This window comes from Euphorbia lathyris, chromosome 2, assembly GCF_963576675.1.
Source record: "Euphorbia lathyris chromosome 2, ddEupLath1.1, whole genome shotgun sequence".
In the NCBI taxonomy this organism is placed as follows: Eukaryota; Viridiplantae; Streptophyta; class Magnoliopsida; order Malpighiales; family Euphorbiaceae; genus Euphorbia; species Euphorbia lathyris.
Genome location: NC_088911.1, coordinates 71,919,851 through 71,934,443, shown reverse-complemented (window position 1 = coordinate 71,934,443; position 14,593 = coordinate 71,919,851). Strand labels below are relative to the sequence as shown.

The 14,593-nt window shown below is 34.7% G+C and overlaps 1 protein-coding gene and 1 long non-coding RNA gene across 6 annotated transcripts; one reads left to right on the top strand and one right to left on the bottom strand.

Annotated features, from left to right (window-relative positions):
• The first annotated feature begins 4,657 nt into the window (after nucleotides 1–4,657).
• Nucleotides 4,658–9,091, top strand: LOC136218578 (mechanosensitive ion channel protein 6). 2 transcript variants are annotated; one of them, XM_066005548.1, is made up of 6 exons: nucleotides 4,658–6,656; nucleotides 7,106–7,229; nucleotides 7,830–8,123; nucleotides 8,215–8,417; nucleotides 8,496–8,813; nucleotides 8,917–9,091. In XM_066005548.1, the coding sequence occupies exons 1-5, from the start codon at nucleotides 4,969–4,971 to the stop codon at nucleotides 8,773–8,775; spliced, it is 2,589 nt and encodes an 862-aa protein (XP_065861620.1). In that variant the 5' UTR covers nucleotides 4,658–4,968; the 3' UTR covers nucleotides 8,776–8,813; nucleotides 8,917–9,091. The 2 variants fall into 2 exon arrangements, with proteins under 2 accessions (XP_065861620.1, XP_065861619.1); XM_066005547.1 differs by having other exon boundaries at nucleotides 8,496–9,091.
• A 797-nt stretch (nucleotides 9,092–9,888) lies between these two features.
• Nucleotides 9,889–13,873, bottom strand: LOC136218577 (uncharacterized). Of its 4 annotated transcripts, XR_010683846.1 has the most exons (5): nucleotides 13,630–13,873; nucleotides 13,130–13,221; nucleotides 11,849–12,860; nucleotides 10,939–11,015; nucleotides 9,889–10,215 (listed from the first exon to the last, which is right to left on the bottom strand). It is a non-coding gene; the product is annotated as an uncharacterized lncRNA (long non-coding RNA). The 4 variants fall into 4 exon arrangements; XR_010683843.1 differs by having other exon boundaries at nucleotides 10,939–12,860; XR_010683844.1 differs by having other exon boundaries at nucleotides 9,889–11,067.
• Between the last annotated feature and the right edge of the window lie 720 nt (nucleotides 13,874–14,593).

Below are 14,593 nucleotides of genomic sequence, written 5' to 3'. Positions count from 1 at the left end.
ATAATCAATTACGAATATCAAAACAAGTAACAAACATCAACACATATATAGAAAAAGAGATTATGAATCATAAATTATAAATATGGAGAATGTAAATATGGAATACAACCAAGCCTAGTACATAGGAAGAGTACAAGCTAATTAGCAAGTGAAAAGGGAAGAATCCACCCTCGGAACTAGCTAACCGGACTCAAGGCCGTCTCTTAGGACTTGGATGTGGAACTTTCGAGCTTGGTGAACGGAGGTGGAACGGAACTTTGACGGAATGTCGGAATCAACGAACAAGCTCTCAAGGTGATAGAGATTTGCTATGTAAAAATAAAATCTAAAAATAAGTAGCAAGAGCTTAATCTATAACAAGAGTTGTATTTCAAAAGCTGTCTAAATGAGTGCTAGTCACTATTATTTATACACATCAAGCTAGGGGTAAAATTGTAAGTTTACAAGGTGCAAGCATGGAGGAACATGATTTTCTGCAGATTTCCCATGATACGCCTCGCGTATGGTGGAGTACGTCCCGCGTATTGACCCATTCCGTCAGAAATCTCCTGCATGTGGACCAAATTCAGATCTTGTTGTCTCAACCACGCCCCGCGTAGACTGGGGTACGCTCCGCGTGGATGAGCTCCTGAGATTTAATGGCCTGAAATGAGTCTTTTACGCCTCGCGTGGCCTAACGGATGCCTCGCGTATATGAGTCCCTAGAACTTTAGATTGAAGAACTTCCCATATACGCCCCGCGTGTAGGTTGGGACACCCCTCGTGACAGTAGTTGACTTGGAAGACCATGCAGTCTGACATTTATGATTGAGCTTATCATTGCTCATACGCCCCACGTGTAAGGTAGGACGCCCCGCGTGTCAGTGGGTGAATCCCACGTGGTGTCTGCGGATTGAGCAATCATTTCTGACTTGGTGTTCCACGCCCCGCGTGAAGGGTGATATGCCCCGCGTATGTCGGTGGATTTTTGCTCCTTACTCGTACCTAAAATACAATTCTCGAGATCCGAGTTAGCTTGACGTTTTATTTTCTAATTTAATCAAAAATAAGAAAAATTAACCGAAAGTACGGAATTTATTTTTATTTCATTATTTTATTAAAACATTCTATTTTTGCAATTAAACTTATTTATTTCATCTCAAATTAAACCGTAAATCACGCTAAAAGATAGGGACGAAACGCCCCTATCACCCTTTTATTAATGCCTGAAAGTCTCTGGGTTTGGAGGTAATGATGCTTTGTTGAAATGCTCGACTTCAGCAATTGCTTACCATGGCGTTTATAGATCCTCCCACACTAAAATCCTTGACCAGAATGGCTAGGACCTGTAACCACTTGATGAATTGGGCTAAGGTTTCTCCTTCGATCTGGACCATTCTATTCAGGTCTTGCATTGTTTTTCCTTCCGATATGGAAGTTACAAAGTGATTTACAAAGGATTCTCCCATCTGGTTAAAGTTGTGGATAAATCCGGGGAGGAGCTACTCGTACCAGAAGGCTCCTGAATCTTTAAGAATTATGGGAAAGGGGAGACAAAGAACCGCATTTATAGTCGCCGTTTCTCTCATGATCTTTCTATTTTTTTAACATGATTCATAGGATCTTCGCTGCCCCCATATTGGTTTAAAGTAGGTATATGAAACCTTTGGGCATCAGTTGATGTTGAATTTATTTGGACAATGTATGTGTCTATTAGGGGCGAAAGTCCAGTGAATGTACCGAATTTATCCTTGTTTTCCTAGACCTACTTTCTAATAACCTCATACATCTCCTTCTTACTGTTGGGTTTATCTCCATCATCTTCTTTTGGTCTATATTTCTCGATATGCTTCCTATGGGCTGGTCGAGGCCTATGAGGGGATAACCTAACACCTTTGGTACCCTATTTTGAGTGGTTTATGGGCCTTTTCTTGGAGATTTCTGAATCCTCCCTCCATTTGGATGGACTTCGTGATCTAGAATATCTTATTTTTTGGGGATGGGATTCAGGCGTACCTTCTTATTGTTCAACCCAGTCTATGACTGGACTCCCTTGTATTATTTTCATTATTTTGCAAGGTCTTTTCAATCTTTCTTAGTTTTTCTTTCAATTCGTCCATCTCGACCGCATATGCTGCCCTAATGTCATCAATCTCTTTCTAGATTGCTCCCAATTTTTGACAGAATCGACTAGTGACTATGTCCATCAATCTTTTGTATTGTGGTTCTAGCCGTTCCTGGTGTCCAGACTCAGGGTTAGATTCCTCCCTATTTTCTCTATAAATTTCCGACTCAGTGTGATTCCCTTCTGCGCTCGATTTTTGTTTCTGAAATTTACGTGTTTGTTCGATATCCATGCTCACCACACCAATGTTATCTATGTTTCTGAAGTGTTCTCCAAGCCCTTCAGAGAAGCACCTGCAAAAAGGAACATACATTCAGAGAGGGGCCAGAGTTTGGTGAACCCGCTCCGATGCCTATGTAAACAAGGGTTTTAAAGGGTTGAAGGAAGTGGAACACTTGTAATGTAGTGATGTTAACGTACCATCTAGTGTGGTTATATCTGTCTATTTATAATGTTTCTTCCGAGCTCCTCTTCTTCTAGGAGTCCTTCCCCTATTAAGAATCCTTCTTCTATTAGAAGTATTTTTTTAGGAGAAGTCTTCTACTGGGAGGAGTGCTTTATCAGTTTTTATCTTGGCCGCATGAGGGTTTCCTTTAATGAGAAACGTTTCATGGAAGTTTCACTGGATCCGAAAGCTCACATCGTTCCACATGGCATTAGATCCGAAAGCACACAACACCATGTGTCCTAATTTGTTTTATACGGTATCACTAGTCCTTTCATGTATGACATTTGTTCTATCTATTTTTCAAATATTTTAAAATTAACAACTAAAATACTACTAGAAATTTTCTCATACTCAAAATTAATTGTCCCACATTGTAAAAAAGAAAAGCGAGTAGTTAAGATAGTAGCTATAAAATAGCAAGTTGTCCCAAGTTGTCACACATCGAAAAAAATAAGTTGAGCAATCAATATTTTATCTATACAGTTATTATCCCACATAGAAAAAAAGATAAGTTAGTAGTGAATGTTGTATCTATAAAATATCAAGTTGTCCCACAAAGAGCTGTAAATGAGCTGAGTTGCTTATGAGCGGCTCGGTGGTCGGCTCGATAAAAGGTGGGCTCAATTTTTAAATGAGCCGTTTGTGAGCACGATTTACTGGCTCGGTTCGTAAACGAGTCGAGATTGAGCAGGCCAAAGCTCGGCTCGAAAGCTCGATTAGAATATTTATGAAAAAATTTTAGTTTTATATAAAACTATATAGTTTTTGTGTTAGTTCACAAATATCTAAACTTAATATTATTTCATTTGCTATTAGACGAGTTCGTTCACAAACATAATAAATGGGTAATATACAAATTATTTATATGCATCTTGTTTATTTATTCACGAACTTTGTTTGTAAGCTTGTTTATGTATATAATTAAAGAGCTATTTGCGAGCAAACTTCATAAATATAATTAATGATTTACTCACAAACAGTTCATGGTTAGATAATTTGTTTAATGAACCAAGTCCAAAGAGAATTTTGGGCTCGAAACTAGCTCGAAGCTCGGCTCGAGCTTGTTTATTTTTTAATGAGTTGAGCCGAGCTTGAGCAAGCCAAAGCTCGTCTCGGGCTCGACCTCCTTAATTTTATAGCGAGCCGAGCTTGAGCAGGCCAAAGCTCGGCTCGATTACAGCATATAGGAAAAAATAAGCCAAGCAGTCAATATTTTATCTATAAAATAACAACTCTATCTGAGCAGTGAACATAGGCTTCTAGTATGTGCTTCTCGCAATATCAAACTGGGGTTGTTCTGGTTTACTAGTTTGACACTGGTTCACTAGTTAACACCGGTTCTTAATAGGTCAATTGCATTGACCAAAAACATATGTAGTTGGACCGAGTACATTATTGGTTCACAAATGAACCGATTGAACCGACCGATCTAGTCTGGTTTTTAAAACATCGAGTAGAACTCTATATGAATCTTCATCATTTGGTATAAACTCTTCTTTACATATGTCACATCCCATCCAACCATAGTAAAATCCTATATCATTATCACTCCATCCTAAGTTTACCACAAATAAATAAATAAATGAAAAACAATTAAATAAGAGAGACTCGTTCGAATATTGAGAACAAAGCTAATTGCATCATGCTAGTTCCATTAGGGCCAATTATAGCGGTGAAATCCTTAAAAAGGTCAAACCCATAAGGTCCTTATAAAACTTAAAATTCTCCATTTCTAATTTGAGAACTTTTGTACATAAAAATATGATATTAGTATAGTTCCTAAATATTTGTGTGAATGTCCTCTGTTATATATATATATATATATATATATAAAAAGTATAAAATGGAAAACAATATAGTCCTTTGTTCTTAACATAATTTGAGTCATTCATAAAATGAAAAGTGTATCTTTTGGATATATGACCTTTCAGTATTAATTTTTTAACCAAAAGAACATTACTTTCTTTCTCATAAGTAAGAAGTAGGAGGGGAAATGTTTATACTTTAAAGTGGTATGGCAACTAAAAAAGAATTTCTTTTTTTGGACAAAAAAGTTGGAACATAAATATATATATACTCCACAATTTGCGCAGGCATTAAACTAAAACGGCTCTCCGGATGGCATTTACGTTAATAGGAAGTAAAGGTGGGGTATATGTTTTTTGACTGTTTTCTTGCTTCTTGGAATTCTTCTCTTTCTCTGTGTTGTGTTGTTGATGAAGAAAATAAACAGAACTACTCTCTAAAATCTCACTCACTCACTCACTCACCTCACCGTACACGCGTCCACATTTTTCCCATAATAAAATATTCCCAGAAAAATCAACACCCACATTCCAGATTAGCTGTCTATGCTTTTTACTTGGAATAAAACACACTAATCTACCAAAAAAAAAGAGCTTCTTCTTAAGTTAAGATGGACGCCGAACCAGATGCCACTATGAAAAACGTCCGACCACCAAACGCCGGAACCATTTGGAGGGAATCTAGCTATGATTTTTGGAATGATAAAGAGAAAGATAAACTCATTCCAGACAATGAGACTCAGAATTATGTCTTTGATTTTCCTCAGACTAATGCTGCTGCTGATACTTCTACTTCAGCGGAGGATCCTCCCTCCAAGCTCATCGGTCAGTTTTTGCATAAACAACAAGCTTCAGGTGAGTTTTGCTTAGATATGGACTTGGAAATGGCCGAGCTTCAAAATGATACCACGGCCCTCAACCGGAACTTAGCGTCCATTTCCGAGTCCCCAGTTAAAGCCAACCGTGTCTCCTTCGACTATAACGAGACTGTCAGGAGGAGGTATCAGTTTAAAGATTCGCCGGCCAAAAAGAGCACTGACAGTGCCGGAGCTAATGGAAGGAGCCCTGAAGCTAACGATGGTGAGATTTTGAAGTGTAGTTCCAGAAACGATGTAACGTTTTCCAACAGTTCGTCGTTTAAGAAGAAATCAAACCTGTTCAAGGAGAGGACCAAATCGAGATTGATGGATGTACCCCCGGAACCTCCTGAAAAATCAGGGAGAGTGGTAGCAAGATCAGGTCAATTAAGGTCTGGATTTTTAGGAAGAGGTAGCGTTGATGATGAAGAGGACGACCCTTTCGATGATGATATACCTGAAGAGTACAGAAAAGATAAGCTTGATATATGGGTTTTGCTTGAATGGGCGAGTTTGTTTTTAATTATTGCGGCTTTAATATCTAGTCTTGTTTTTCCATTTCTGAGGAAGAAAACTCTTTGGAAACTGAGATTGTGGAAATGGGGAGTGTTAGTTTTAGTATTAATATGTGGTAGATTAGTTTCTGGATGGGTTATAAGAATCATTGTCTTCTTTGTTGAAAGGAATTTTCTCTTAAGGAAAAGAGTTTTATATTTTGTATACGGGATAAAGAAAGCTGTGCAGAATTGCTTGTGGCTGGGTCTTGTTTTGATGGCTTGGCATTTTTTGTTTGACAAGAAAGTTCAGAGGGAAACAAGAAGTGAAACCCTTAGATATGTTACTAAAGTTTTGATTTGTTTGGTGGTCGGTACATTATTTTGGCTTGTCAAGACTCTTGTGGTTAAGGTGCTTGCGTCTTCTTTTCATGTAAGTACTTACTTTGACCGAATTCAGGAGTCACTTTTTAATCAATATGTGATTGAAACACTTTCTGGTCCTCCATTGATTGAGATCAAAAGGAATGAGGAAGAGGAAGAGAGAATGGCAGCTGAGATACAGAAATTGCAAAATGCAGGTGCTGTTGTACCCCCTGGCCTTAAGCCAACTACTTGCCCCTCGCCACAAGCTCCAAGACTAGTAGGGAGTGGTAGGATGCAGAAAAGCCCTCGAATTGGTACCCCTAAGTTCTCTCATGGACTCGATGAAGGAGATGACGGGATAACCATCGATCACTTGCACAAATTGAATCCAAAGAATGTTTCTGCTTGGAATATGAAGAGGTTGATAAACATAGTTAGATATGGTGCTTTGTCTACATTAGATGAACAATTAAGAGATTCTACTCATGATGATGATGAGTCTGCTACAAAGATTAGAAGTGAAATTGAAGCAAAAGCTGCAGCTAAGAAAATATTTCATAATGTTGCTAAGCCGGGGTCTAGGTAACTCCTAATTTCTGTCTTAGATCATGCTTCAATTGTGTGCATAGTTTATAATTTATATTCCCAATTACAACGGGTGGTGCATTTTTTGAGATAACTACATCTCTGGTTGGTTAATATTGATTTCTGTTATTACTTGTCCTTTTATGTTTGTTATTATCATGTTCATTTAAATTTTATCGAAATTGCTAACTGTGATTGACTCATTATTTGATCCAGTGCAAGTTTCAAAACAGTCTGCAAATTATTGACATCTTTTATAATAAGCTGATATGTATTAATGAAACTGAATTTATGTTTCTGTTGATTACATAATCAATATAAAATTAACATGTTCTTTCTCTTTAGCATATGTCTTCAACTTCTGGTTTAATTGGTAAACTTTGATGGACTGTCAATGATTCACTTCTTATCTTGCAATGAATAAAACTTTTTGTTTTTCTACAAAGGTATATCTATTTGGAGGACATCATGCGTTTCATGCCGGAAGACGAGGCTTTAAAGGCCATGAGTCTTTTTGAAGGAGCATCTGAAAGCAAGAAAATTAGCAAGTCTTGTTTGAAAAATTGGGTGGTAAGAACAATTGACTTCACAATCCCTCATGTTTTGCCTTCATTTTTCCAATAATACTGTTTGCAAGCATGCATGTTACCTAATTTGTATAGGAGGTATTTGTGCATCCTTGAATTCTGTAATACAATTACCTATCTAGTTTTAATTGAACTGGAAATATTTTTCAGTTCCACAAAAGTAATGACAAGTGGTTTTTGATTGAAGAATATTAGGGTCAATTAGTGAGCTCATGTAGGACATTATTTCCATGTGGCAGAATAGTTAAGGTAACTGCTGACTGTAACAAATATTTATTTATAGGAAGTATTAATGCATCAAATCTTTCTCCCCTTGTGTTCTTTTGTTTTAATTACTCTTAATCACATAAAGTAAAATTTGATAAGAGAGTTTGGTTTTCCTATATACTTTTGTAAACCGCACTTACAATGGACAATTCTATACACTTAAATCATCATTATTTAGGTGATTAATTATTTTAGGTAATTGAAACTGTTCATGTGTGCTTAATCTCTAAATTACATTCCCCTTTTGAACCTTATATTTGATGTTCCTTTATTGTATTTCATGGTAATCACAAATGAAATTACTTGATTTTGTCAGGTTAATGCTTTTAGAGAACGCAGGGCACTTGCATTGACACTCAATGATACAAAAACAGCTGTCAACAAACTGCATCACGTAGTCAACATTTTGGTGGGGACCGTTATAGGTGTTATTTGGCTTCTTATACTAGGGATTGCCACAAGCAAATTTCTTGTGTTTATATCCTCCCAACTTCTCCTTGTGGCATTTATATTTGGAAACACATGCAAAACAGTATTTGAATCTATTATCTTCTTGTTTGTGATTCACCCTTTTGACGTGGGTGATCGCTGTGAAATTGATGGAGTTCAGGTACATTAATTAATTAATTAGTAAATGGACTATTCATTGCTTTCTTTAGGAAGAACCCTGCCTAACTTGTTTTCCTACAAATATCATTCAGATGGTGGTTGAAGAGATGAACATTTTAACTACAGTTTTTCTAAGATATGACAATCAGAAGATCATAATTGCTAACGGTGTTCTTGCTACCAAAGCCATCAGTAATTACTACCGTAGCCCAGACATGGGAGATGCAGTTGAGTTCCATGTCCACATAGCAACCCCAGCTGAAAAAATTGCAGTCATGAAGCAACGAATAACATGGTAAGTTTTTGTTTTACTTCTTTGAGTAGTCGAGTTATATCAGCTGTATTTGAATAATCCTTGGATTTTATCATGTAGTTACATCGAGAATAAAAAGGAGCATTGGTATCCTTCTCCGATGATCATATTCAGGGATCTGGTAGACCTGAATATGGTGCGGCTAGCAATATGGTTGACTCATAGAATGAACCATCAAGACATGGGAGAGAAATGGTCAAGGAGAGCCCTATTGCTTGAAGAGATGGTTAAGATTTTTAGGGAGCTTGACATTCAATACCGGTTGCTTCCTCTTGACATCAATGTACGTGCATTGCCTCCAGTATCATCAGATCGCGTTCCTCCTAGTTGGGCAAGCTGAGTGAGTGAACACCTTGAAAGCAAGTGAATAAGAATTTGGTAATGTCTCTTGATTGGATTAGTCCTTATTGATGCAGCATCATCTTTTTTGCTAGAAGATTTAAAGAGTGATTGGTTGTTATGGTGAAACATTTGCTGACAGGTTGATGTTCAAGTACCAAGTTGTTAAATATGGCAAACTTGAAGTGGTTTATGCAATGCAATGGCATTTTAGTTTCCTTCATGTCCGTGTGGTTAACTGTAGCCATGGATTTGTTACTTGTAAAAGACATTATGAATCCACTTTCTTAAAAATACCTGATTTCCCTTTTCTTTTCTTTTCTTTGAGTATAATCCTCAATTATTCATTTTCGCATTAGAGCTTTAAACAAACTTAGATGGAGGTAAGTTGACTTAGATTTGTTATTTCTTCATCACTTAAATTATTTAATTAATTTAAAAATCAATTATTTTGATATGTCAAAATATTTAATTTAAACTTTTAAGTTCAACTTAATCAATTAATGTTTTTATATTCAGTATTTATTTTAAAATTTATCAAACATTTACATTGTTTAATAGTTTCAGTTTGAACATTTAATTTTCAATTTCATCAAACTAACACCTTAATTTTGCTTTCAAGTTTATTTGAAAACTAGCATGAACCCCGTGCAATGCACGGGATGTATTCACTTTTAAAATATATTTTTTTATAATAATTATTTTCTTATAATTGTGCCTCTAATTTTGTTATTTAAAGTTAAATATTTTAAATTACAATTTTAATGTACTACTGTATGACGTAATAATATGAATTGTTCTTAATGTTTATATAAACCATAAAATTAAACTACTTTATATAAGGGAGAACCACTACAAAATTTAATTAAATTTGTTAGTTTTTTTAAAGCACAGTTGGAAGAGTTTAACAAAAAAAAACTAATATATCTTCTTATTTATTTGGTCAGAGAATATAAAATGCTTAACATTAAACTTTAATGATCCAAATAATACGGCCATAAATCACACGATAGGTTCAATTTGATCCGCTCATGCATTTAACTCTCTTTTGAATCTGTCTTTGGAGCTTGCATTTATCATCTTGCTTTTTACTTTTGATGTATCAGGAGATTTGCACATAAAATTGATCAATGATCATCTGGAACATGATGTATTCTATTACATTATGATAGTACCATGTAATAAAAACAATCTTACTATTCTAGCAGTTCTCATGTGACATAAACATAGTTGTAAATAGCAACATATTGGCATTCATCAAATGTAAGGCTAGCACTAAAAGCCTCATAACTATCAGTTGGTTTACCTAGCTTCTACATAACAACCTGCTTTTGTTTTTCTTCAATCTTGAAAACAATAAAATGAAGGGTTTTTTTGCCTTCATTTCTAAAAATGTCAGTTTGCAATCCTCATGCACAGCCATCCCATTTGCTGCATTTTCCTACACACATAAAAATAAATAATAGCAAGGACAGAACAATCACCTTGTAAGCAACCAAAACATGTGCCACATGATCGCCAAAAATAGTAGAAATTTGCAAACTCCAACAATTACAGTTTAAAAGGAGCTCCCTTGTGACCCCATGATTGCCAAAAAAAAAATGTATGGGAAGGGAAATAATCCAATTACATCAATAAATTTTCATAAACTTTTCGGTAAAATCGATCCAAATAAACACATAAAAATTAGTTGAACAAAAATAATCATTTGTACATGTAATCTATTCCACATAGATTAATCTTGAAAAACAAAAACTTCATTGGAAGTTCTTGCAAAAGAAGACTCAGGAAAACATCAAAACCCACAAAGAATAAAAGAACCAATGGGAATATAAATCAAGAAAACTAAAATTCCAATTCATAGGGAGTAGCAGTGAGCAATTTAACTCATTATAATACCAAATAAGTTGTACCATTCAATCAATTATACAAATTTGAAACTACATACATACAATAACTTAATGATGATTTTTTAAGTCTTGCAACATAAGGCCTCCTTGAGTAATAATAGAAGAAAGAGTGATTAGAAGTGATTATCATTAAAAAAAAATTAGGATCTAACTAAAGCCATATACAGATGAAGCAATTAGACCATCAAACAAATCCCACACAAGACACAGAAGAACAAAGTCTTGTTCGATGTACAAAAGATAAAAGTAACTACCTTCAGATATGATTGCAGGAACAAATATTGTCTGTAATTGCACGAACAACAGAAAAAGTGAAATAAAGACATCAAACCTATCAAGCACATTAATTGATGAAGCAAATTAGTGTTACTGCTTCATATAGCCTGATCCAAAGAAACAATATTTGAGGTTAAAGATTAACCCAAACCCGTCAAACAAATATATGAAGAAGCAAATTGCCTATCGTGTAGTGCCAAAACCACCAACAATGATGACATTGATTGTAAGCAGAGAAGGAAATGAATATGCAGGTAAAAACTCAAAAGAAAAATAACATGAGTAAAAATAAGAGATGCCTAGAACTAAAGAGGAATGAAAGAGAAACAATTATTATGCCTAAATTTGTTTCTCTTTACTTCACTCTTTAAAAGAATTCATTATAATCATAATAATTCATGTAGTAAATGGGTATAACCCACGTTCTTAATTTTCTGCAGATCAAGTCCATATTGCAAAATTACAAAAAGAAAATTGCAGAACAAATGAAATAGAATAATATCCAACAAAACTCATAATTCACAAACTGAAATCCCGTTCTCCATTTTTTAATTCCTATACAACATAACATCTTAGTTGGAATTGGAATGCTTGGGATAGAAAGAAATAATAGAAAAAGAGCTCAAGCTTATGCGCACAAGGGAGATTCCACCCTGAGGCCTATCTTATTCCCGCCCTTTGGCCCTTTGGCCCTTCCCTACCGCCTAATTTCATAAAAAAAACAGAATTGTTGAGTGAGGCTTTCCTAGGCCAAGGGCAAGGAATTACGGATCAGAAAATAATTGAGAAGTAGAGAGAAACTCATAAAGGCATAATGCAAATGCAAACAGTCAATAAAAAAGCATAATCAGATTCCTAACGAAGAAGAAATTGAAAGTAATTTCATACCTAATAACCCAAGCGTAATCAGATTCAACTACTATGAGTTGAAAACCCTTTATATATTTCATAACAGGGTGCTTACTTCATGGAATTGAGAATTCTGCATCTGAAACTTCACGAAACTATCTTATCTACAAGAATCTTTCAAGACAACCAAAATTAGATTTAACAATTCACAAATGCTCTCAATCTCAACACTTTTTTGCTTCTCTTCTTAGATCATTTATGAGAGAAAATTAATCAAGTGTAATAGTAAAAAAGAAAACAAATGCATTGAATAAACAACTCATCTAAAAGCTCACCTGTTAGGCGATATCGAAATGCAAAAGAATAGAAATCCTTGAAATTTTTTTGTGCCCACCTTTAAGTTAAAAATCAATTTCTAGTAGCCAGTGTATTATATAAAGTATAAAAGAATAACTCTTTCTCCAATTCCGGAAGTGCTTTCTTCTATTTGTTGAGAGAATAAGCCCGAAGAGCCTTCAAACATGTCCGCCACTCTTCATGATAAATGAGTTCAATGTATCATGAGATGTCAGAAAAATAGGGAAGAAAATTAATGAAAGACTACAATTTAACCTCAAATTAAAATAACCTTGTTGTTTAGCTTTCATTTTCCTAGAAACAAAGAGAGAACACAAAAAGATTAGGCAGAGGTAAATGTAAAGGCAAATGAAAGGAAACAAAAGATTAATTAAATTATTCCAAACATCAAATGAAAGGATTTTTTTTAAGGTTTGATACTTACAACATGTATGTTTAAGACAGAATTGTAAAGTGAGCAGCTAATACCAATTTGTGAGCTTGAAACTTTTCACCATGGATATGAAAAGTGATATTAGATCATTCCTCATTCTCCAATAACATACCAAAATGGTTCCTCACATACAATTCAGGAACCTTTGAAGAATGCAGTCTAGAGCAGTCAATTGCAGAAACTACAACCCCAATAGTTCAATGAATCTTCAAGCAATCATCTTTAAGAAAATTGGAGGTTTTTATAACCCCTAAAAAATTCCTGGAAAACAATCAAACAAAATAGTCTAAGAAAGTTAGGAGAAAGATAGAGAGTACGAAAGTAAAAATATAAAAATGAAAAAAGCAGTTAGAATATAAGAGAATAGAATTTCAAAGCCAAAAAGCAATGACCAAAATTTCTTATCCATCATCCAAAGTAATTAGAACAATTATGTTAAAGAGCCTATATTCTCACAATTAAAATTAGAGCAATTACTTTAAAGAGCCTATATATATATATGCTGGAGTAAAAAGGGTTGAAATACTGACCAGGTAATGGTGAAAAAAGTGCAGCGAAGGGCTTGGAGAGGTAGAGAAGCACGAGACAGACATAAGTTGGTGATCAACATCTGCCAAAGTTCCTGTAAATCAGAGAAAAAAGATATAAAATAGATATTAAAAACAAAGAGTAGTTCAAAAGCAAAATAATTTGAATTTCAAGTCCAAAAACTTCAGAGAGACAATGCTATAAAATTCAATTATGGAAAAAAAAAATCAGGATCACAAGAACTTATGCAATCAAAGCACCTATAGGAAGGTTGAAATGGAAAGTAACTATATTTATACAAATCAAACTTCAATTAACATAACTCCAAAAGAAAAGAAAGGAATCAGAAATACATGATCGAACCCTAATAGCAGAGAGCGTAATGAACATGCAAAGAGATAGCCTAATAACAGTAGAACGACATGAGAGGTTAATAGTACCTGTTATAGGACATCAAATTGGAAAAGAAAAGAAAATGAAGAGAAGGAAAAAAAGAACTCACCGAAGAAGAAGATGAAATCCATGTGCACACGGGAAGAAGAGACCGTAGTAGAGAAAAATTGGAGGCAAACTCACCAGTGATAAATCAGTTCAAAAGAAAATAGAGAAGTAGTTGTGAATCATGAGAGTGGGAGTGAGTTTTCCGTAAACATAGTTCAATTTTTGAGAGAGTGGGAGCATAAAGGGCGGAGATTCAAAGAGTGGAGAGGGACAGTTGAATGAACGAATTAGCTATTACTTCTGAAACGTTGATTGTAAAATGGTAAAGTGAAAATTAATGTATTTTTAAAAAAAAAAAGTTACAAAATGACACATCAGCCTTAAACTCTAAAACTCCACCAAATCAGCAACCTTAATATCCTGCTTTTTAATATATATATATATATATAGATATATAGATACCAATTTTAATTTTACTATATGCTTCTCTAATCATAAAAATTCCAAGCCAATTTTACTTTTTTTAAAAGGATTTTGTCGGTAATTTTTTGAAGCGTTTACTTGGAAAATAGTAAAATTAGGCTGGAGATTTCAATCATGGGGCTATGGCAAAATTGAATTACAGTTCTAACGTTGGAGTTGATGTCAAGCCTTTTATAACGATCCATGTGGCATCATCATGAGTAGTCCATATGATATTGCGTAGCATTAAACTATCAATCATGTCACTATCGACCCTGTCCATATGTAGCCATAAGTTTGAATCATACTGGTTCCTAATTCCTGCTCATTGACCAACGCAACTCCTATTGTCAATGGACGACATATGTTTCCATACACTCTAAAGTTTGTAACACTCTCACCTAGCTTAAATGTATTATAAATAGAATGAGACAATCTCCAAAGTAAGCATTCAATCATTAGCTCATTTCTCATAATTTTTTTTTATCACTATTGTTTTCATCCTCATCACATCCCTAACAATTTATTTAGGTATCAGAGCAGAATTATTGGTTCTATATCCT